General features: G+C 40.5%; 4 protein-coding genes across 4 annotated transcripts; 2 read left to right on the top strand and 2 right to left on the bottom strand.

Moving 5' to 3' along the window:
* The first annotated feature begins 662 nt into the window (after positions 1–662).
* Positions 663–4486, top strand: dhrs1 (dehydrogenase/reductase (SDR family) member 1). The gene is made up of 9 exons (XM_079244245.1): positions 663–795; positions 1461–1609; positions 1816–1959; positions 2100–2179; positions 2414–2546; positions 2649–2792; positions 2870–2939; positions 3138–3218; positions 3298–4486. Exons 2-9 carry the CDS (start codon positions 1466–1468, stop codon positions 3432–3434), a joined length of 933 nt encoding a protein of 310 aa, XP_079100371.1. The 5' UTR covers positions 663–795; positions 1461–1465; the 3' UTR covers positions 3435–4486.
* An 881-nt stretch (positions 4487–5367) lies between these two features.
* On the top strand, positions 5368–8981 carry homeza (homeobox and leucine zipper encoding a). Its single transcript, XM_079243560.1, has 3 exons — positions 5368–5693; positions 6414–6505; positions 6880–8981. The coding sequence occupies exon 3, from the start codon at positions 6888–6890 to the stop codon at positions 8862–8864; it is 1977 nt and encodes a 658-aa protein (XP_079099686.1). The 5' UTR covers positions 5368–5693; positions 6414–6505; positions 6880–6887; the 3' UTR covers positions 8865–8981.
* A 1602-nt stretch (positions 8982–10583) lies between these two features.
* Positions 10584–12525, bottom strand: LOC306758522 (E3 ubiquitin-protein ligase RNF212B-like; the record flags this gene model as incomplete). The annotated part of the gene is made up of 12 exons (XM_079243849.1): positions 12411–12525; positions 12274–12326; positions 12118–12192; positions 11733–11839; positions 11552–11654; positions 11439–11467; positions 11316–11356; positions 11184–11208; positions 11034–11091; positions 10898–10949; positions 10759–10789; positions 10584–10650 (listed from the first exon to the last, which is right to left on the bottom strand). Exons 1-12 carry the CDS (start codon positions 12508–12510, stop codon positions 10584–10586), a joined length of 741 nt encoding a protein of 246 aa, XP_079099975.1. The 5' UTR covers positions 12511–12525.
* Positions 12526–13725: 1200 nt separating this feature from the next.
* Positions 13726–20365, bottom strand: zp3f.1 (zona pellucida glycoprotein 3f, tandem duplicate 1; the record flags this gene model as incomplete). The annotated part of the gene is made up of 15 exons (XM_079243848.1): positions 13726–13847; positions 14355–14446; positions 14534–14619; positions 14690–14795; positions 14872–15052; positions 15123–15211; positions 15277–15380; positions 15451–15617; positions 19043–19101; positions 19256–19341; positions 19416–19521; positions 19628–19808; positions 19877–19968; positions 20105–20208; positions 20279–20365. The coding sequence occupies 15 exons, from the start codon at positions 20363–20365 to the stop codon at positions 13726–13728; spliced, it is 1662 nt and encodes a 553-aa protein (XP_079099974.1).
* Positions 20366–20837: the final 472 nt, after the last annotated feature.

The following is a 20837-nucleotide window of genomic DNA, read 5'->3' as shown; positions in this document are numbered from 1 at the left end:
ATTTCCTTTTTTACTTCACTTTATCTTGATTATTTGGATTAATATTTTATATTTGTTTTTAAGGGTTAAAGATTATGCGTGTGTCCTTTGGGGGGGGGGGTAAAATGTTTGAATGGAAAACAAAGGAATTAAACATAAACAGTCTATGATAACTCTCACTTTGGCCATGAAGTAAAGTCCCTAACAAAGCGTAATTCCTTTCATTTTGGTACAGCATGAGTTTTCAAATAAACTAGTCGATAGTAACCCAAAGTTGAACCAGATATTTCTAAATATTCTGTTGATAGACCACAGCGCCATCGTCTGCGCTGTTCTTTTAAACGCTTCTTGTTAAATCCAAGACCACATCCAACGATCAACATAGATTATTTTGACCAACTTTACTTAAAACAAAGATATCCACATCTATTGAAATCATTGATAACAAGTGTAATAGCGTGTATGGCGACCACGGTCACTATTAATCAGCCATCTCGGAATAAAGGCAATATATGACATTTGATGGTAGAGGAGACGAGTAGAATTTATTAGGTTGGTATGAAAACGAAGTAGGAAGTGCGTAACAGTGACTTTTCTCTTGCTTTACGTTCTTTGTTTGAACGTCTTCTCGCGATATTACGGTAGATGGGCGGTTTTTTTTTTTTTTGTAACCTTGTTAAGCGCAGTTATGTGGACTTTGTTACAAACGCAGGGTTAACACCTCGACTGACTGTGTGGTGTGAAAGCAGCGGTGGTAATTGTGTGAATCAGCCTAAGGATTGTTGTCCGCAGCGCGTTGCCTTGCTGTCATATAAGGTAGGCTACTCTCTTTACGTAAGATAGCAATAAATTAATAAACAAGTCGTTTTAGACATTTCTTTACACTAAGGAAATTTAACAAAAAAAAAAACAAAAAACCGGGTTTTAAATAAAAAATGTAAATAACCATAAAATGGTTCTTGTTACAAATAACTTGGATTCCTGAACAATGAGAAATTACATAATCTTTTAAGTGATAAGGGCAAGTTGCCTAAAATGTTTCTTAGAGATGTGTATGGTGGTCGAGAACACAGTTAAATTCAATATAAGGTATTTAACTAGAACATTATTACTCTAAAAAACAAATGTTGTGACTTTTTGTACCATTAGCATTTAACAATGGCCTTGAAGTGGCTTTCTATGCCTATGTCTCCTTACCACTTATCTATGTTTTAAACTATTTCCCTTATCTAAGTTGACAAAGTCCTTTAAATAAATGCTGACTCACAATGAGTGGATTTAAAGTAGTTGGATAAGAAGAAAGATGACCCATTTAGATTCATGGTGAGCTCTGAGTGGAAACAGAGCTCTATTATTTGTTAACATGATGAAACTAATATAAATATCTCCATTTGTTCATTGATCATATTTGACTCCTGGCATTTTAGTCATATTGTGTACGTTTGGCTCATCGTAGTATGTTATGCTGATTCCTCCACCAGAGAAGATGGCCCTGTCTGGATGGGTGTGTTTAGTTACAGGTGCCTCCAGGGGCATTGGCAGGGGAATCGCTCTGCAGCTGTCTGAGGCAGGAGCTACTGTATACATCACAGGACGCCAGGAGAAGACTCTGAAACAAACTGCTGCACAGGTGACATTTGAAGCTTGTACTTCTAAAGGCTAAAATTGTAAACTAGTAATTAATAAAACAATGTAGAGGTGTAGCTAAGTTCCAAAGTTATTTTGACTCATCCATTCAGCCCTTATCCTGCATTTGTCTAAAAGAATGACGCAGCTTTCAGCTCTGTTGGACCGTTGCAGTGATGTTTTGGTTCAATACCTCCTTTCTCAACACAGGTGAATGAGAGAGGTGGGAAATGTGTGCCAGTTGTCTGCGATTCTACAAAAGATGAAGACATTAAGGAACTCTTTGAACGGATCAAGCGTGAACAGAACGGCAGACTGGATCTGTTGGTTAACAATGCCTATGCTGGCGTACAGGTTTGTATTTGCATATCTTTAGCAGGAAATGCTCAGGGTAAAGCTGTGTAAGTGCAAAAAAAAAAAAAAGATAAGGAAGCTAAGGGACTGGACAAAGTCAGTGTTTTGTGTTATTGACCACAACTTGTGTGTCATTCCAGGTCATCTTTGACAACTTGGGGAAGAAGTTTTGGGAAATTGATCCGTCTATTTGGGACGACATCAACAACACAGGCCTCAGGTACTGCATGCCTTTGTGTTTAATCATGCTGTGGTTAAGTTCACTGAGTGTTTGTTGGCAAACTACATCATGTCACACATATTCAGATGATTTACCAGCTATTACTTGACTTGTTATTAGCTGTCAGAGTATATAGAAAATTTGAGATGGAGAATGAACTGAAATGCACTTATTTATTATTTTAAAACTTAGTCCACAGCATTGCTTGACTTATTTTTTTCCATCATCTGGCAGGGGTCACTATATTTTCTCAGTTTATGGGTCACGGCTGATGGTGGCTCAAGGTCGGGGTTTGATAGTGACTGTTTCATCTATGGGTGGGCTGCAGTATCTCTTCAATGTACCATATGGAGTTGGTAAAGCAGCAGTAAGTCATCATCTCACAGTGTATTGATTTGGTTACATAGCATCTTGTGTCATTTGTTGTCGGTGTACTAAAAAACTTGTTTTGTTGGTTTTTTGTTTCCAGTGTGACAGACTGGCTGCAGACATGGCTGTTGAGCTGAAAAGTAGGGGAGTAGCTTCTGTCAGCCTTTGGCCAGGAGCAGTCCAAACAGAGTTAATATCCCAGTTTGTACTGGAGAAAGAGACACCACAGGGTATGGATTCCAAGGTAGGCTCTTGTTAAACTAGACATAATATCTCTGTTACTTCAGCTGTATCCCAAGTTTCTTGGATTTGTTTCCTAAGTTTAAAGAAGTTTTCATCAATGGAGAAACCACAGAAGTGAGCGGGAAGTGCATCGTCAACCTGGCAAAAGGTAAGCCATACGGTTGGACGTTGTTAACACTGCTGTGTCATAAACTTGGCATCTTCGGTAAATGTCAACCAGAAAGGTTTAGTAGCTGGGAGCTTATAATGTAAACAACCATAAAATGCTGAGATGTTCTTCTAGCTGATGTAGTTGCTTTAGAACGATTTCCTGTGTTTAGTTTTTATTCCTGTCTTTGTTTGATAGATAAAAATTACATGTCGATGACTGGGAAGGTGCTACTGACAAGTGACCTGGCGAGGCGCTATGGACTTAAAGATGTTGACGGTAATGGAATTATTTATGGTTAAAATAAGATTTTAAACATAAGATTATGCTCATATACATGTACTCTGTTTATTTCCAGGACGGGAGGTTGCTGATTACACGTCCATAAAATTCCTCCTGAGCCAGGCCCGTTACTTCTCCTGGCTGTCCGTTCTTGTTCCGTCCTTCCTGCGCGTGCCCCGTTTTATGATGACCCTGGCAAACAGCCGCTTCTAGAGATATCCCTAATCACTGCTCACATCATCGTATTATAGCCTGAAGTTATAGTCTCTGTAGTTTAAGCTCACAACTATTACTGTTTTCTTTAAGAAAGTTTATACTCAAATATTTTGTTTTGAAGGAATATTTATGCCATTGCAGATGTGTACACATCCATTCCCACTTGAGGATTTTTCTGATGACAAATTGATGAAAATTTGAGCAACATGGGCTCAACCTGAAGGACATTGCAGCAAACTGTGTGTATTTAACGGAAACACTCATCACCAAAATGTGAAAGCATGAAATGCTATTGAACACTATTTTTTAAGTTCTATGAAGGTAAAACTGACATTTATTTGTAGCATATAAATGTGCATTTTGCACGTTTTTTTTTTAGTTTTTTTTTACAACTTTTGTATGTATGAAAAGCCGGGGAAGGCAGAAATTTGAAGAGGCAAAAAAGACAAATATAAAAAATAAAAAAATATTTGAAAGGACAGGTGCTTCTCTCCCATCTCAGTCAGGATCCCATCCCACTAGAAAAATATCAGGATATGCAAACAATTCTAAACAAACGTAACGCAAGCATGTGTAAATTAACAACGTAAGCAGTTTTTTTTCTTATGTATAGTGTAAACTTTAAGTCATATCTAACACTGCACCTCACCAGTGCTTAACAAACCAGCTAGCCTTAGCAGCACATGGAGATGTTTTCATACTAAATGCACCTCCATTTCTATGAACAGACTTTGCCGAGACTAAAACATTTTTTACTTGTAAAGTTTGACTTTTTAAAAAAAACTATTTCACTTGATGAAGTTCTTCAGTGGCAGTTTATCTCAGAGGATTCCCTGCATTAAGTACAAGCTTCTCACCAGCAGAAGGATGAAAATACATTTGGGGAAACCACTAAGGAGAACCAGAGGGTGATGAGGGTGGCCAAAGCCTCACTGGTGGAAATAAGTGCCATGACAAGACAGAAATGTATTCTTGCTGCAAATGTGATATATTTTTCTTCCTTTTGATTTTAAACCATTGAAAATGCTGTATTTGGCTAGCTAACATTGAAATGGTTAAATAAAGAAATATTAATTTCTTTCTTGTAATTAATTAGTCCTTTTCCCTTAATGATACACTGGAGAAAAGATTCCCAATCGAGCCACCGCAACTAGCACTGAGACTGAAACTGTTTCTCTATCTGCTCTGTTTATACAAGATAATGCTCAGGAACTGACTGTGAACTTGGGTGTTGTTTACAATGGATGCATCTTTCTATTCTTTTTTTTCTTTTTAATGTTCATATTTTTATCTTGCTTCAGTCTCACTGTCTTGGCAGCTGATAAAGCATTGTAAGAAATACTGAATTTATATATTATAGCCATGAATACCCTTTAGCTAATTTCATTTCCATATTATATTAAGTTTAGATTTTGCACAGTAAAGCATTGAATTCTACAAGTTATAAAACTACAAAAACAATAGAAATGTTTTTATGTTCAGTTTGGAACAGTGAGCATTTTTCCTACTTGTCCTGGTTTGGTAAAATACTGAAATGTCTCTACTTGATGGCTTATTGCATCAGTACTGTGATCCAAAGACCCCCCAGTTTTACAGCTACAGAGGGGGGGAAGTTTCCCGAACATCACCATCCGTGATGGCGTTACAATTACAGGCAAAGTTTCCTAATTGAAAAAGATGGCTCTTCGTGTCCTGATGCATGGTTAGTTGACATTGGCCTAATGTAACGGATTTACTAAACAGACCCTTCCTCCCTCCAATCCACGGCCTCCACACCCACACTGGCACACCCACCCCACCGTCACAGTGGGGAGAGTCATGTGGGCCTCCTGGGCTTCCTGGTTCTCAGCTCCGCCTCGCGTCGATCTGGCCGGACAGGGGGAAACACTTCTCAGTTCAGAACAAAAGCAACAACGGACGGACCGAGAAACGGAGGGGGGAGGAATAAACGGCAACTCCGACTCAGCCTGTTTTCCCCTGAACTGGACATCCGTGTCCTCGGCTGGAATTGGCCGACGACTGAACTACCGCGACAAACTTGGTCGCGTCGCATCTTTGAATCCTGACCGTAATCCGTCGAGGTGCTTGATAAATAAGACAAGGGTCAAACAAACACACGGACGGTATTGTTTCCTCGGACTGCTGTTAAAACTTGGTCAGATATAGCCGAGCGGTAGAGAGGAAACTCTTGAGTTTATTGGAGCTTGTGTGTTCCTCAAACCACGCTGGAAATAAAGGGTTATTTTGGCATTTTCGGTAAGTTTATTTTTATGTTTCACTGAAGCGTGTCTAACGGCGAAGTGCGCCTGTGCAGTGTGAAGCCTTTTAGTTGGTACGCCATAGAGAGAGAAGGGGGGGGGGGGGACGCTGGACTGCTATTGTTACGGCCACAGAGAGCAACTTTTATAGTTTTTATGTGACGAAATCTAATAAACTACAGATAAACTATTTAAGCGTGCCAAAGAAAGACTGGAAAACATGAGGATGTGGGATGAGCTCACCCCGGGGAGTTTCAGTGTGTCACCAGTGACTTAACATCCTGCAATGATTTGTAAGCCGATGTTTTTGTTCCACTAAAACATTTCTACACTGGTTCCAGCTGCTTTATTAAATGGTCGGCCGTAGATATGGCGCGACCTCCCAACTAAATGCGCAACACTTCCTTTGTTCACAATAAATACAGATCACCTCAAACTGACGCCACATATCTGCGAGTCTGAGCCTGATTTGTGTGGACTAAAGTGAGGTCAACATGTGCAATGCTGACCCAGAAGTAATTCTTGATCACAATTCCTCGAGTTTGACCCCTTTAAGAAGTATTATGAGATGCTTAAAGTGCTTGCTTAGCACCTGTTGATTGAAGGGGGGGGGTGGCTTTCATAGGAAGTGTGAGATGTTTAGGACATTTAAAAAGTTCAGTGCATCTCAAAATAAACTTGAGTCTGATTTGTGCTTCTTGTTTTTGTCTTCTTGCAGTTTTTTGTTGTGGTGTCTGTCTTTGTGAGGAGGCTGCACTCATCTTTCAGGACTGAGAACTTGGAAGTGGAACAAAGCCTGACCGAGTAGGGGTGAGAAAGTAGACAGTGATGGATTCCTTGTAGAATTTCATTCTCTGTGCCCCCACCCCTTTGCAACCAATCCCACCACTCATGCAAAACAAAAGTCAGCCACCACACTTTGGGGGAGGGGAGACCCAGTCTGGACAGAGTAGTATACGACTAGTTTTATTGAGAGTTCAGAATAAGGAGAGCAAAGTGGGGGGAGGGGAGACTGCTTTCAGATAACTGAGAATTATGGACAGAAAGTTCTGGAAACATCAGTCTGTACTTGTGGAGATAATCACCCCTCGATGCACAGTGATCTTATCGTTGGAGTAATAACAGTTTGACAGTAAAGAGCAGCACAAAACAAAACTATATCATAGTTTTTCTTTCTTTTCTAGGTGGCAGAATGGCATTGTATACCGAACACGATGACAGAAACGGACTGATAGTGGATGAAGATGAGCCCTCTGAAGGAAAAGCAACAAAGGAAGAATGTGAAGAACAAGATGAATCAACACAATCTTCCAAGGAATTGCGCCATTCTGCCAGCTCAGCCGAAAGCAGCGCAAGCAACGTAGCTAGTTTCACCACCAATCACAACTCTGTTGTGTGCCTGCCTCTGGTCTCGGAGGGACTGAAACTGGTGTGGACACAGTCTGATCAGACTCGAGAACTTGACGCAATCCCAGAACTGGTCCATGCCTTTAACTTATTTCCTTATCCATCCTCCCGAGATGTAAACACTCTGGCTCGGGTGTGTGCCTTGCCACTGGACAAAGTTAAAGTGTGGTTTATGGTGCAGAGAATTAAATACGGTATTAGCTGGTCCTCCGAGGAGATTGAGGAGACGCGGCGGAAGCTGGCAGTTCCTGAGCTTTATGATGGCTCCGCTGAAGCAAGTGAAGAAGTCAAATCAAAGAGCAAGAGCAAACATTTGGAAGATTTGGTCATTGAGGACAAGGAGACTGATGAAGAGGAGTGTGCTTTCAGTAGCTTCACCCCTCAGATTAAGAAATCAAAGTGTGAGTCACCAGATTCATATAAACCATCGAAACCCCCCGCTCCCTGTTTTAGCTCTACCCTCCCACCTCCTCAGGATTCATACTTCTACCACCCACCAGCAGACACGACAGTAAGTGCTGCAGCCGATGTCTCCCTTGACCTCTCAGATTCATCTTCACAACATCACCGCCATGGACGCTACAAAAAGTCAAAAGCCCAGCTTGCTGCTCTGCGCAAAAGCTTTCTGAGAGAGAACTGGCCTGCTGAAGCAGAGCTTAGACGTTTGCAGGAAGAAACTGGGTTGACCCGTAACGATATTCGGAAATGGTTCAGTGACAGCCGTTACCAGTTGAGAGTTGGCCGGGGAAGCCTGGCAGCTGCCCAGAGCAACTCCCTGCATACTGCTGTAGAAGGCAAACAAGATCCACAATCTCAGCCTCTTCCACTTGTAAATCCAAAGTCCCGCCAGCTAAACGGAACAAAAGCCCACGAGGGAACGCGAAATAATGGCATTAGAAATTCACATTTCTTTCAGACTTTTTTGACAAACAGCCTTGAAGCATTTGGGGAAAGGGTCCTTGAGACACAAGGGCAAGATGTCATTGAGGAGCTTTCTGGAGATGGGGACAGTTATCAAGATGAGGAACAAAGTGAAGAGCAACCTTTACAGTTGACCAAGACCTGCAAGATTGAGCCAGATGTTTCCCAGGGAATAAAATCTTCACCGTATTCTTCCCCATCTGGCAGCCCGCCACCAACTGTCTCCCCTAATAAACCTCTTTCACACAAATTTCGCACATCAAAAAAGTCGCTGCATTCAACCAAAACCAGTCCCTCACAAACTTCTATGTGCTTCTCGGGGGCTTCCACGTCGACGTCCCCTGCCCTTACACCAGCAGGGCGACCAAGAAAGACCAAGGAGCAGTTGGATGTGTTAAAGCAGCACTTCCTGCAGTGCCAGTGGCCCAAGAGCGAAGAATACACTGAACTTGTTAAGCTTACAGGTTTGCCTCGAGCAGATGTCATTCAGTGGTTTGGAGACACTCGGTATGCGGTCAAAAACGGCCAGCTGCGCTGGGTGAAAGGTGTCCGCGATCAGTTCTTAGCAGAACTTGCTTCCCAGCAAAGTAGCAGTGGTTTTACAAATGGCAATGGGACGTCTACTCGGGGTGGCCGCAAACGGAAATCTCAAGCAAATGGAACAAGTACAGACTCCCCTGATATCCAGCCATTAATAACATATTACATTTCAACAGGCGCACTGCAGGAAAAAGACCTAGACTCACTATGCAAGAAATCAAGAATGAGCTACCAGCAGGTGCGAGACTGGTTTGCAGCTCAGGATGTTGGGGAGACTGACCCAGAGCCTATGGTGGATTAAGAACTCTTTAAAAAGATGTTGGAGACCTCCACACATCTTTCTCACAGCAGGCATAATTTCTCCTCTGGTTTGTATTGCTTTAATAAGGGCAGGTTTGTAGAATCCAGTCTTCCCAGAGCAACCCCAAAGTGAGGTTTGTGATATTTCTTTTATACATATATATATATATATATATATATATATATATATATATATATATATATATATATGTATGCTGCATTCCCTGCTTATCCTAATATATTTAGACTTGAATTATATTTGTGCTGCCTATGCTGCTTAAAATAGGACAGTAACCTGTACACTGGTTTGCTATATTTTGTGAGCTTATGTTTGTTAGATATCACTACAAAAAAGTTATTTTTTAGTATTCTATTTGTAGCAGTGTAATTTAAATTGGTTTGTCTTTTGGTACAGACGATTTCCTGCTTCAGAAAAAAAGTCAACATTGGTGAATTTATTGACTCATCAGTATGTGTAAGCATTCCTTTTAATTCAGTTCTCTTGAAAAGCACACTGGACATGTACTTTAGAATCAACATGTTGCACTTTGGTTTTAAAGCCTGCTGCCGTTATATGTATTAAATCCAGTTATTTCAGTAAACATCCACTCATTTCAGCATATTTGTATTCAGAGCAACACAGTGTCATGTTTGATACATCTCCCCTAGAAGCTATTATGACTTAAATAGACAGCAGGATACAGGAAGTACAGTTACATTTGTCTGCAGTGTTTCTGAAATGCATTCCCATACCTTTAAGTCACTCTTTAAGTCATACTTTACATATCATTTGCATACAACTTTACCTTGTCAGAAGTAAAAGGTTAACTATTGATGGTGCACCGGCATTATCCTACAGATGTCAGACTTGCCAGCTTAGTTGTTGATTCAGTATTTGTCTCTTGTCTTAATAGGGATAGGGTTTGACTTCCTGGTTTGTAACATAGCTTAGGTTGACAGAAGCTGGGTGTCCACATGTTATATAAACAGAAATGGATCTTAATTTAAAGGATAGTTAACATGTTTAAGTGTAAATGATGATGGCACCAACAGTGAAATTATGAAATCATGGAAAGCTGCACACCCTTCAAGCGACTTTTCCCTCCCCCCTTAGTTGATTTATATAGTACGTCATGGGCTTTAAATGATGTCGGCGTTTAGCTCCCTTAGAAACGTCCAGACAGGTCAAATAACGGGAAACTCAATGTGCATCACTTTTGGTTTCTGTTTGTTTTGAAAAAAATAAAGTATCATGTTGTGGGGGGAAAAGTCCATACATGTAACGTCTAGCATGTGTTTTTCTTGTTTGAAAAAAGAAATCTCATTTGCACAACCATGTCACTGGAAACCAGTAAAAGGTCTGCATTTATAACCAAGTGTGTAGTGATTTTTTTTTTTTTTTTTAGTTTTTGCAGTGAACACAAATGGTTATGAGAAATCATTTAATTTTGAGTCAATTATCATGGTAGTTGCTGTAAAATTAATCTAAAAAAATGCAGGATAATGCATATTTCCAGGAAATTAAATTAGCACACATAATATTAACATCATGCCAGTTTAATTCCACAACAGATCATTATAAAGACTATTAACCCCAGTGACTTTAACAACGAATAAGACACCTTTTTCTCATTGATGGAACACCAAAGCAGTGGCTCGGGTGAACAAATCTGTGAGTAATGGCATACTGAACCAACGTGTCCCTGGTGCAAGTGGCCAATTAATGTCTGGGTGACGGGGCCGACAGTCCATTCATAAACGGGAACTGGAAAACTGGAGTCTGAGCTCTGAGGATGATGAAAAACAACTGACTCAGTTATGTGGGGTAAAACTATCTACTCATCAACAAAAACGCATGACTCCATTCTCAAGAAGTTCTTGAAAAACTTCCTCACCTTGTCGGAGTGCTGAAGGAAATGGGTGTTACTTTAAAAAGAAAGAGAGATTTCCATAGACGATTGGCTACACTCTATTTTTAACTTGATGAAAAGCAAATAAGTCAGACATGCTTGATTTAAAAAGAAAAAGTGTTACCGTGTTCCTGGATGGAGCTGAAGCTGGACATGGAGGCAGCTGATCCAGGAGTCTAACCAGATGGAAGAGGAAAAAAACTTCTGCGCTCCATCTAACAAATTTATATGAATAATCAATGTTGGAGACTTACAGCAAGGGTGAGACTAGGACCTCTGTCTCTGTGCCATCTCTGGGACTCGGCTGAGCCTACAACACTGAAGCCCAAAAAGTATTTTTAATTATAAATGTGACGTTGAGAGTAAAAAAAAAAAAAAAAAGCCTAAAATATGACACTTAAAAGGCATACCTCATAGCTCTTGAACGAGGGGTAACTGATAAAAAAAAAAAATATTTATGCACTCATAAGCCACCATCATTTAAATAAGGGAGTGAGCATCAGCACTTTAAATTTAATTTCTTAAGAATTTAGTGAGATTACCTGGGGAGGCAACAGCCACAGGAAGTGAAACCCTCTGAGTCCTGCGAGTCAGCAAACTGTTACTGAACTGTTTATTTACCACAGCCTGAAAGTCTGAGATCAAACTTGGAAATTGGATTTTACCCGTTAATCTGAAACTGTCCTGGAGAAACCTGCGTTTTGTAAAGAGTTGAGGTAGAATTAGGTATTAAAAATAACCAGATTTACTTCTATGACTGGATTTATGTAACGCTTACCCTCCTTTGAGAGAGTGGCTTTTTTAACTCTGTGGTTTCTCTTTTCAGATCCAAAAGCTGCTTTTTTAAGTCCGTGTTCTCCCTTTTCAGCTCCGAGAGTTGCCTTGTGATAAGACATTTTTGGAAAAACATTGCATTTGGGAGTTTTATTTATGGAAGGACATGCGATGTTAAAAGTCACCTGTAACTCTGCTCTGTGACTTCCTTCAGACGTCTCTCAAGCTCACAAGACTTATTCTTGAAGTGCGCTGTGACCCTCTCCATCTGCATTCGCTGAAAATTTGCTATCTGAGTGTGAAGACAAAAAAATCGCAGCACAAAAAGTAATTTTTATTTATTTTATTACTACCTAAAACAACTTTTAACAAATGGATTACAAGTTTAAAAGATCCCAGATGAGTGGGCCTACAGCACCAATAAAATGTTGTATTTTATGTCAGTCTCCTGTAAAATTACATGTTGTCTCAAGATTAGTCAATCTTTTCTGACAATAATATTCTCTTTTAATAATTACAAAACACAGAAGCAAAGGACTCTAGATGCATGCTGTTGAGGAAGAGACAGACCTGGGATATATGTGCCAGCCTGGACTGGATGAGCTTAATAGGATCCTGGAAAAACACCTTTTCCTGCGGCTTCATCTGAAATAAAAGCATGTCCAGATACAAAATCTTCACTGAAGAAAACACTACCACTGCTGGGAATCCATTAAACTCACAAACCTGATCAGTGATGGCCAAATAACTGCAGGCAACCCCGCATATGCCACACTGCTCTGAAAGTAAAAAAAAAAAAAACCCCACATCCAGTCAGCTTAGATGAAAGACGAGCTCAATGGGTGAAAAATAAAACCTCTTACTTGATTTAATGCATGCTTCACAGCTGATGTGGCCGCAGCTGGACACAGCAAACTTGGCTCCTCTCTTCGTGAAGCACTGGTTACAATGGAACCAGTCCATGTTTAGTCTTCTCGGTTTTCTCTGTCTGCAAATGAAAAGCTCAGAAGACACAAATATGTTTGTTACCATGGGCATAGACAGGAACAACTCCTGTCACAACTGTGTGTACAATTTTGTGGCAAAAGTTTGGTGCTTTCGTGGTCCTTGTGCACAAAGCAAGCCACCTAAAGAAATGTGTATGCCCATTTAAGGAAGAAAAACTGGCCTAAACTTAAGCAGAATTAATGTACCGGTATGATATGGGTTTTTATGTTAACTTCTTACTAGTTGTACAAATCAAAGAGAGAATATGTTTTGGCGGACAGCTTTGCCAGTCTTGTTCACCGCAGAATCTAACATGTTTGCTTCAAAGGATTTTCATGGCTCCAGATGGCCATATCAACTGCTGACCAAAGAGAAATACAACCCTGTTTCCTAAGACATTGCAATGCTAAATGAAGTTAATTTACAAAACAAATCACACACAGATATGAAATGTTGAAACGGATTCAAGTGTTTTTATTTTTTAACTGTCTGCTGATTTTAATTTAGTCCCAGTACAACATTAAAAATAAAGTTGGAACAGCTGTAAACTCCTTCACAGAACACCTGGGTCCATACAGGTGAGACTGGGCATCTTTTGATTAGTTTAACCTTTACAATCACATCTGCAAGAAGCAGTGTAATGTCAGTTATTTGATAAATGAACCTGTAATTTGACTGATGGGGGAGCGGAATTAAATATGTATCTTGAGCTGACTATGCACGTGCTTTGTCCATAAGACTGGTTTTATACACCTATTCACCTCATCTCAAACATCTGCAGAAGTGCACTTTAGTTTTCATTATGATACACTTTCATAGTGAACCAGCTTCGTGACGCTGAAAATCCAGACTAGGCTGAATTCTTACACCTGGCAAAGAGATGTTTTAATTGCTAGCATGATTTCCCACCAGCACACACTTTTGCCGAGTTAAGTCATTTCCTTTTGGAAAGTTATTGCGTACTGTGCGGCAGGTTGGGATTTAATTTTTGGAACCTTCATAGAACGTGATTAGATTTTAATAGTTTACCATGTTGACATTTTATTCGCAGGCCAGCTAAAAGCAGATTTTGCGCTCTTGCGGCAAGTTTTAATTCTTTGCTTAAAGAATCAGTAGAAACCTATTCTGACGGCGAAGGAACTTTGGCTAAAGTCTGCAAACACAGCTGGGAGTCATTACCTGCAGTGAGAGCTAGAAGGCGCCAGATTTAGCCTCGGAAAGACGTTTCCCCAGGCAACGCATTTCCGCCTCGCGCATACGCTTCTGTGATTGGACGCCATTGCGCATAAGCGGCCTTAACGGACAGAGTCCATCTAGAAACGGAGTTGGTCAAGAGAAGAAAAGAAAAAAAAAGCCATCTCCCCATACGCCACCTTGTATTTTGCTGCTTAAGGGACCAGTGTACTGTCTAGTTCATTTTCCTCATATGTGGACCAACAGTTGTGTCCACTTTGTGCCTGGAAGTTTGTTTTGAAGCCATAGCCATCAAGTTCTGGCTTGTGAACACCAAGATGTTTCAGCTCCCCTCAAATAGTTAATTAGAACCACTTGTGAAATGCCTTCAATAGGGAGCCAATTAAACACATCCAAGTAATTTGATACAGTTTAATGAAAGATCTTACATTCAGAATCAAAAGACAATGTCAGATGAAGTGTGCCAGTTCATTAGACAATCCAGTTTTGAGCCTTTTCCTCAAGAAGTCATGTCAGTGATGGTGAGTGGGCCAATGACTGCTTTGACCATACCAGTCATTCCTATAGGAAATTGACATGTTAGAATATTGACACCAGCTTGCTGCGATCATTCTGCAAATACATACCAGATTCTAGACTCCTCTTCTTTCTAGACTTGCAGGTGGAGTCACAGCATGCACATAAGTCACTAGATGCAGGGTCATCCAGCAGCTCCCACCTGAGTGCAACATTAGTCAGAGTAGCAGGACAAAACATTGTAGAGGGGAAGGAAGGAAAAAAAAAAAAAAAAAAAAAAAAAAATTACCCATAATCCTTGACATAGTGACAGGCCTTCCTTGTGTCATCAAGTCCATGGGGGTCCCAAGCCACAATGCTGCAGTGGATATAAACCTAAGGGAAGAAGGTGCTTTTTAACTTTTGATTCGACTTTCTCCAATGGAATCTTCAGCTAGTGCATTACCTCCTGTCCCAGAGCAAATCTAAAGGCTTGAAGCGATAGCCGAAGCTCTGAAGACTCCAGCCTTGGCTCAAATTTTGATCGTGAGGTCTTACTATCCACAAGACATCTGTACAGGAGGAAACTTAAGTTGGCATCATGTCTGGTACAAAGACCAAATTACAGGTTGCATGTAGTTTTAGTACCCCTTATTGTCAATAATGGTATACAAGTCACTTCCTGGACGTAGATCTGATGTTGTGGCAGCAACACATTCCTCAAGCAGCACTAACAAGGGCTGATGGCTCTGCTGCTCCACACTGGCCATGATGGGGATCAAGGAGCCCAAATGGAAACTTGTAGATTCAGCAGGACCTGAAAAGTCCTCTAGTACACAGAAACTAGTTTTGTAGTCATGTCATTCCAACTACTGCCAGTGTCATAGTAAAACACTCACCATTCATAATTTCAAGATGGAACACCAACTGTTCAACACCAAATGTAGAAAATACTGGCTCATAAATCATGGGGTACCAGTCTTTAGGCCTGGGCAGAGAAGAGTTTAGGCTTTTGTCACTCTGATAATGCATACAAGATTGCTAAGCACTCACCTTTCATAAGCGCAGACTATTGAGTGACTGAAGGGAAGAACATTAGAGCCAGGAAAGGAAGGGTAAACCAACTCATTGGTATAATTAAGTTCATTCCCAGTAACCTATTGGTGACAGAAGAAATGAAATTAGTCAGTCTTGTAAAGTTAACATGCAGAGGTGGCTCCTACTTACTAGTCTCCTGAAGTCACAGTCATTGAACTCCACATTGAAGAAAACATCCCTTGGGGTGAAGCTGGTGGGAAAGCAGCTACCAAGACGAAACAGTGAAGTGTCAGCCTGAGATCTGCTGTCCATCCAAACCAGCGTCATGTAATCAGCCTTACAATCCACTTTCAGGTCTACAAGGAACAAAGTTTGATTAAACCCTTACACATATTAGATAAAAGCTACATGATGTATTGAATGGAACTTGTACCTGCATTTACTGAACTAACAACCACCAAGAAGGAAAGCAGCACATAATGCTTAAAGAAAGCCATCATGACTGAACAATCATTAGTGGCTCTGTCAGTGCTTTTATCTTGTCTGACATGGCCAATGACAATCAAGGAAACTGTTTTCACCTTGTGGTGTGTGTCAGCAATGATCACAGGTCAATCAGTGTAATTACAACAGGATTGTAATGAATTGTTTTCAGACCACCAAAAAAAAAAAAAAACATTATAAGAAGACAATTATTTGTTAATATAATAACCTGGTTGTGTTTTCAATTTGTAAACTAAGTTTTGTTGTTTGTTTTTCCCTGCCATTTCTCTGTTCTGTAGTCCATTTGTGTTGGTTCATTCTTTCATTCTTTGGTTCATTCATTCACTATCTGGCTAACATGGTCCCCACTCCCTACTGTAGCAATGTTGCACTACAATTTAGTCTGCCATGTACCAGGGAGCAGCAGAAAAAAAAGATATTTCCTATTAAAGTAATGCAATATGCCACCATTATATACTTATCAGTTTTTCGTTGCAGTCATGTAAAGAGAAAGAAAATTATGATTATTGTCTGTGAGGAACTTTCAATCAAAATCAAAACTTTATTTGTTGAGCACTTTCACATGCCTCAAGGTAACGCAAAGTGCTGTACAGGTAAAATAAAATAAACATTAATAGCACAAAAATAAAAACCGTTGAAAGACAATAAAATAGTTCAAAAGACAAAATAAGACAGAAAAGACCTAGTGCTCCTGCCCTCTGTTGCTAAACGCCAATGTAAAAAGATGAGTTTTTAAAAGAGACTTGAAACCACTTTGAGTCCTTGCTTATCTCACAGAAAGAGGGAGACTGTTCCTGGGTTTTGGGGGCTATGGAAAAGGCTCTGTCTTCCTGAGTCATGAGTCGAGTCCTCGGGACAACAAGAGGCATCTGGTCTCCTGATCGAAGAGCTCTAACGGGACAATGATGCTGCAGTAGCTCAGAAGTTAGAAAGGTGCCAGACCATTTAAACATTTAAAAGCCAAAAGTAAAACTTTAAAAACTATTCTAGAAGAGACAGGCAGCCAGTGAAGAAAACGCAGTACAGGAGTAATGTGCTCACATCGTCTTTTTCCCATTAACAGGTAGGCAGCTGAGTTCTGGACCAGCTGTAGGCAGCAGAAGAGAGACTGGTTAATCCCAGTATAGAGTGAGTTGCAGTCCAGTCTAGAGATGAGAAAAGCATGAATGACCCTTTCCAGGACGGCATGAGGAATATAAGGCTTCACTTTACTGATAAGCTTAAGGGATTAAAAACTAGACTGGACCAATGCACTGACCTGCCTGTCAAATTTAAAATTAAAATCCCCCAGAATTTTAATAAAAGGGTGGTTAAAAGAGTCTAGAGTCAACAGCACTCCTGCATCCTGTCAGCAGGTTTTCCCAAAAGTTATTACATCAGTTTTATCTTTATTTATGCAAAGGAAGTTTTGCCCCATCCATGTTTCAATGTCCCTCAAACAGTTCTGCAAATTTTCACTACAGGATCCAACAGAGGTTGAAGGGAAAAAAAAAATCTGAATGTCAGTCATCTGTCAATGTCACCTGAATATCATTTACATATTTACATTTATGTATTTACACTAGAGACACAAGGTCACTTGAAAACCCTTCAACCCTTAAAATTCTCATCACTTTTTCCTTTTTAATTCGATGGGGTTTTGCCTGTGTGCTCACTAGTATGGATTATTGCAAGAATTCTTTTTGATCAATTTTTATAAACCAGTTTTTCTGCTTGAACCGCTTAGTCCAATGAAGGATCACGGGGAGCTGGAGCCTATCCTAGCAGTCTTTGGGTGAAAGGTGGGGTACACCCTGGTCAGGTCACCAATCCATTGCAGGGGACAAACACTCACGCTCATTCATATGGGCAATATAGAGTAACCAATTAATGAGTATGTGTATGCGTATATATATATAGGTCGTTCCGGAGGCTGATGGCAGGAATGATCTGTGTCTTTCAGTCTTACAGCAGACTTGAAGCCTCTTACTGACTACACTTTGTTTCTTCATTGTGTTGGAGAGGTGTGAAGAATTCATCAGCTGTGCAACATTCTTTGGACAATCAGCTCCAGAGTTGCTCCAAGCACAGAAGCAGCTTTCTTGATCAGTTTGTTGATTCTCTTCAAGCCTGGTTCTGATGCTATCCCAGCAGATGGCTGCAAAGCCGACTGCACTCTCAACAGACTAAGATATGCAACATCTTGGTGCAGACTTAAAGATCTCAGCTTCCTGAAGTAGAGTCTGCACTGACCTTGTGTTCAGTGTTGCATTTCCAGTCCAGTTTGTTGTCCAGCTGAACTTAAGATACTTGTATTCCTCCATCTCCTCCCAGGATGGACACAGTTCTGTTTATTCTTGTGCCTCCTGAAGTCTGTTTTGCTGGTATTTAATACAATTGTCTCTGCTCCATTTAACAAACTGACCACATGGCCATCACTGATACACCCCACAACTGCAGATGACATGACTCAGTTGTACTGGAAGCCTGTACAGTTAAGAGGAATGGCGAGAGTACAGTTCCTTGAGGCACACAAGTGCTGCTGACCTCCATCACAACCGTTCAGTCTCCATGCTTTTTAAAATCCAGTGTGTTTAACATGTGCACTCATTGACAGCACCTGTTGCAGATAGCATGCAAACCCTTGTAGACATTGAGCACAACCCTGACCTGAGAAACTAAATCACTTGCAATTGATAAAACAAAAAACCCACAAGCTACAATATTGCAAGTATTCAGAAGAGAAATGCAGGAATCCAAATGGCATTTTATTAAGTGTGGGGGCAGCATGCCACTTGCCTACATTCAAAATTTCCTCAAACATCCACCTTCCCTGAAAAAGAACTATACAGGTTATTTACACAAGGCTTCTCATCTTGAATCTGACTATGCTGCAGGTTCCATTGAACAAAACGCAGTCTTTGACAGTCAATGTCTTCAAGTCAAGGAAATTGGCAGGGTCCTGTTGCCATCCATCATTTATCCTCAAGTGGTTCTTCCCTGCATGGATGACAAAGCTAAATGCATTATGCAATCCTCCAATTTAGAAACAAGTTAAATCATACCTTAACTGGGGTAACAGCCCACATAGATGTTTTATTGCTAGCAGAGGCCAACTGGTCTGTGATTATGATGGGACCCAATACTGAATTATACTTTGGCCCAAGAGATTCTGCAGGGGAAAAAAAAAAAAGAAAAAAAAGCACACATTAATAAACTGGGAGCAGCATGCAAAGTTTTAAATCTTTGCAAATATAAATGATACCCAGTTCGAGTGATCTTTTAGACCGGGACCCACAGTTTGAGTCACAGCACTGACAAAGGAAGCTCTGAGACTTGTCATCCAATAGCTCCCATCTGAGAACACAGCACAATGTTGCAAACAGACTGCACATCCCTACACATTGTGGCATTTTTTCCCCCCATTAAGAAAAACTGAGGGTATTTTATATTAAAAAAAAAAAAAAAACCCACACACCACATACACAAATAAAAAAAGCCATCCACATACCTCCCATGTTCCCTGACATGGCAGGCTTTCTTGCTTGCATCAAGAGCAGCATGATCCCATATAACCAGATTACAGTGGATGTAAACCTAAGGAGCATAAATTTAAATGCATGTATATGCATATCCATGAGAGCAGTCACCGTTTATTGCTCCCCACTCACCTCCCCACCAAGTCCAAACTTGAAGGACTGGAGGTAGAGGATGATGGCCGAAGAGTGGTACCGAGGAAGGAAAATGGAATTCCCTCTTTTGCTTTCAAAGAGACACCTGAAGAAATTCCAGCCTCAAATTATTTAAGTCCATCCATCATAATGGATGAGTTATATATACACACACACACACACACACACACACACACACACACACAGTATACCCTTTATTGCCGATGATTGGGTAGATCTGGCTGCCAGAATGCACCTCTGGTGTGGTGGCTGCAACACATTCCTCCATGAGCAGGAGCAGTGGCTGGTGAGACTTTTGTTCCACTGCTGCCCATATTGGCATGAATGAGCCCAATGGGATCACATTAGTTTTTGCCACACCAGTTAGTTGGTCTGTAAATAATGAATTTGTAAGTAAATCTTTGCATCCGGCTGTGAAGTCAATTTGAATGACAACTCACCGTTAAGGAGTGCCATATGGAAGACAAGCTTACTATGACCACTTGAAACACCTGATCCAGGGTTTAGGAATGGAGGAACCCAGCCTTCAGGCCTGAGGCAGGGAAGGGGAGAAAAAAAAAAAAAAAAAAAAAGTTACTTTAAAAAAAAAAAAAAAAAAAAAGTGCCCACCCCCCACAAAAAAAAACAACAAACAAAACACCCCACCCCACAAACCTAAACTAAAATACCTTGCATAAACACATTCAATGGGATACTTGAAGAGGGGAGGTTTTGACTTGTCATGTGGCTGGAAGCGCAGCTCGTTTCGATAAGTCATGCGTTTCCCTTTCATCTGGGAAAGAAATTAAATTAGATTAAAAGTACACGTACTGGTTGAGGAGATGATATACTGAGGACATTACCATTTTTCTAAACTTGCACTCCGAGAACCTGTAGTGGAACGATGCTTCCCCCTCTCCGTTAGGTAGAAGTCTCCACTTAGATGGCATGCAGCTTCCAAGAAAGAGTCGAGCTGCATATGGGGTGAAATGGGAACCAACCCTCCACGTGATTCTCACAGAGTCTTTCCCGCAGACTACTTTGATATCTGCAAGAAAGTCGTTGAAATAACAGTTCAGTACAAAAAAAAAAGAAAAAAAAACAACCCACTAATTTTATCCATTTTCTCTACCCTTATGTGGTAAAATACCTGGATCAACAACAGCTGTTGCACAAACAGCCAAGAGTACCACACCTAGGTAAAGATGAGCCACCATGACTAAATGATACGAAATAACTTGAAAATGATGCACTTTATAGAACTCACGCGTAATCAGCTGAATGATTAACATCTGTGTGAAACGAAGGAGCTATGCTGTGTTCAATAACCCTCGGAAATTTTAGGTAAAAAGTTTTATGTAAATGACTTCTGTCCAATAACCTTTGATACCCGAATTTGGAACTAAAGGAAAGCATGGTTCT

This window comes from Telmatherina bonti (assembly GCF_933228915.1).
Source record: "Telmatherina bonti genome assembly, chromosome: 7".
NCBI classification, from domain to species: domain Eukaryota; kingdom Metazoa; phylum Chordata; class Actinopteri; order Atheriniformes; family Telmatherinidae; genus Telmatherina; species Telmatherina bonti.
The sequence above is the reverse complement of the archived record's forward strand: the minus strand, read 5'-3'. Positions and strand labels throughout refer to the sequence as shown.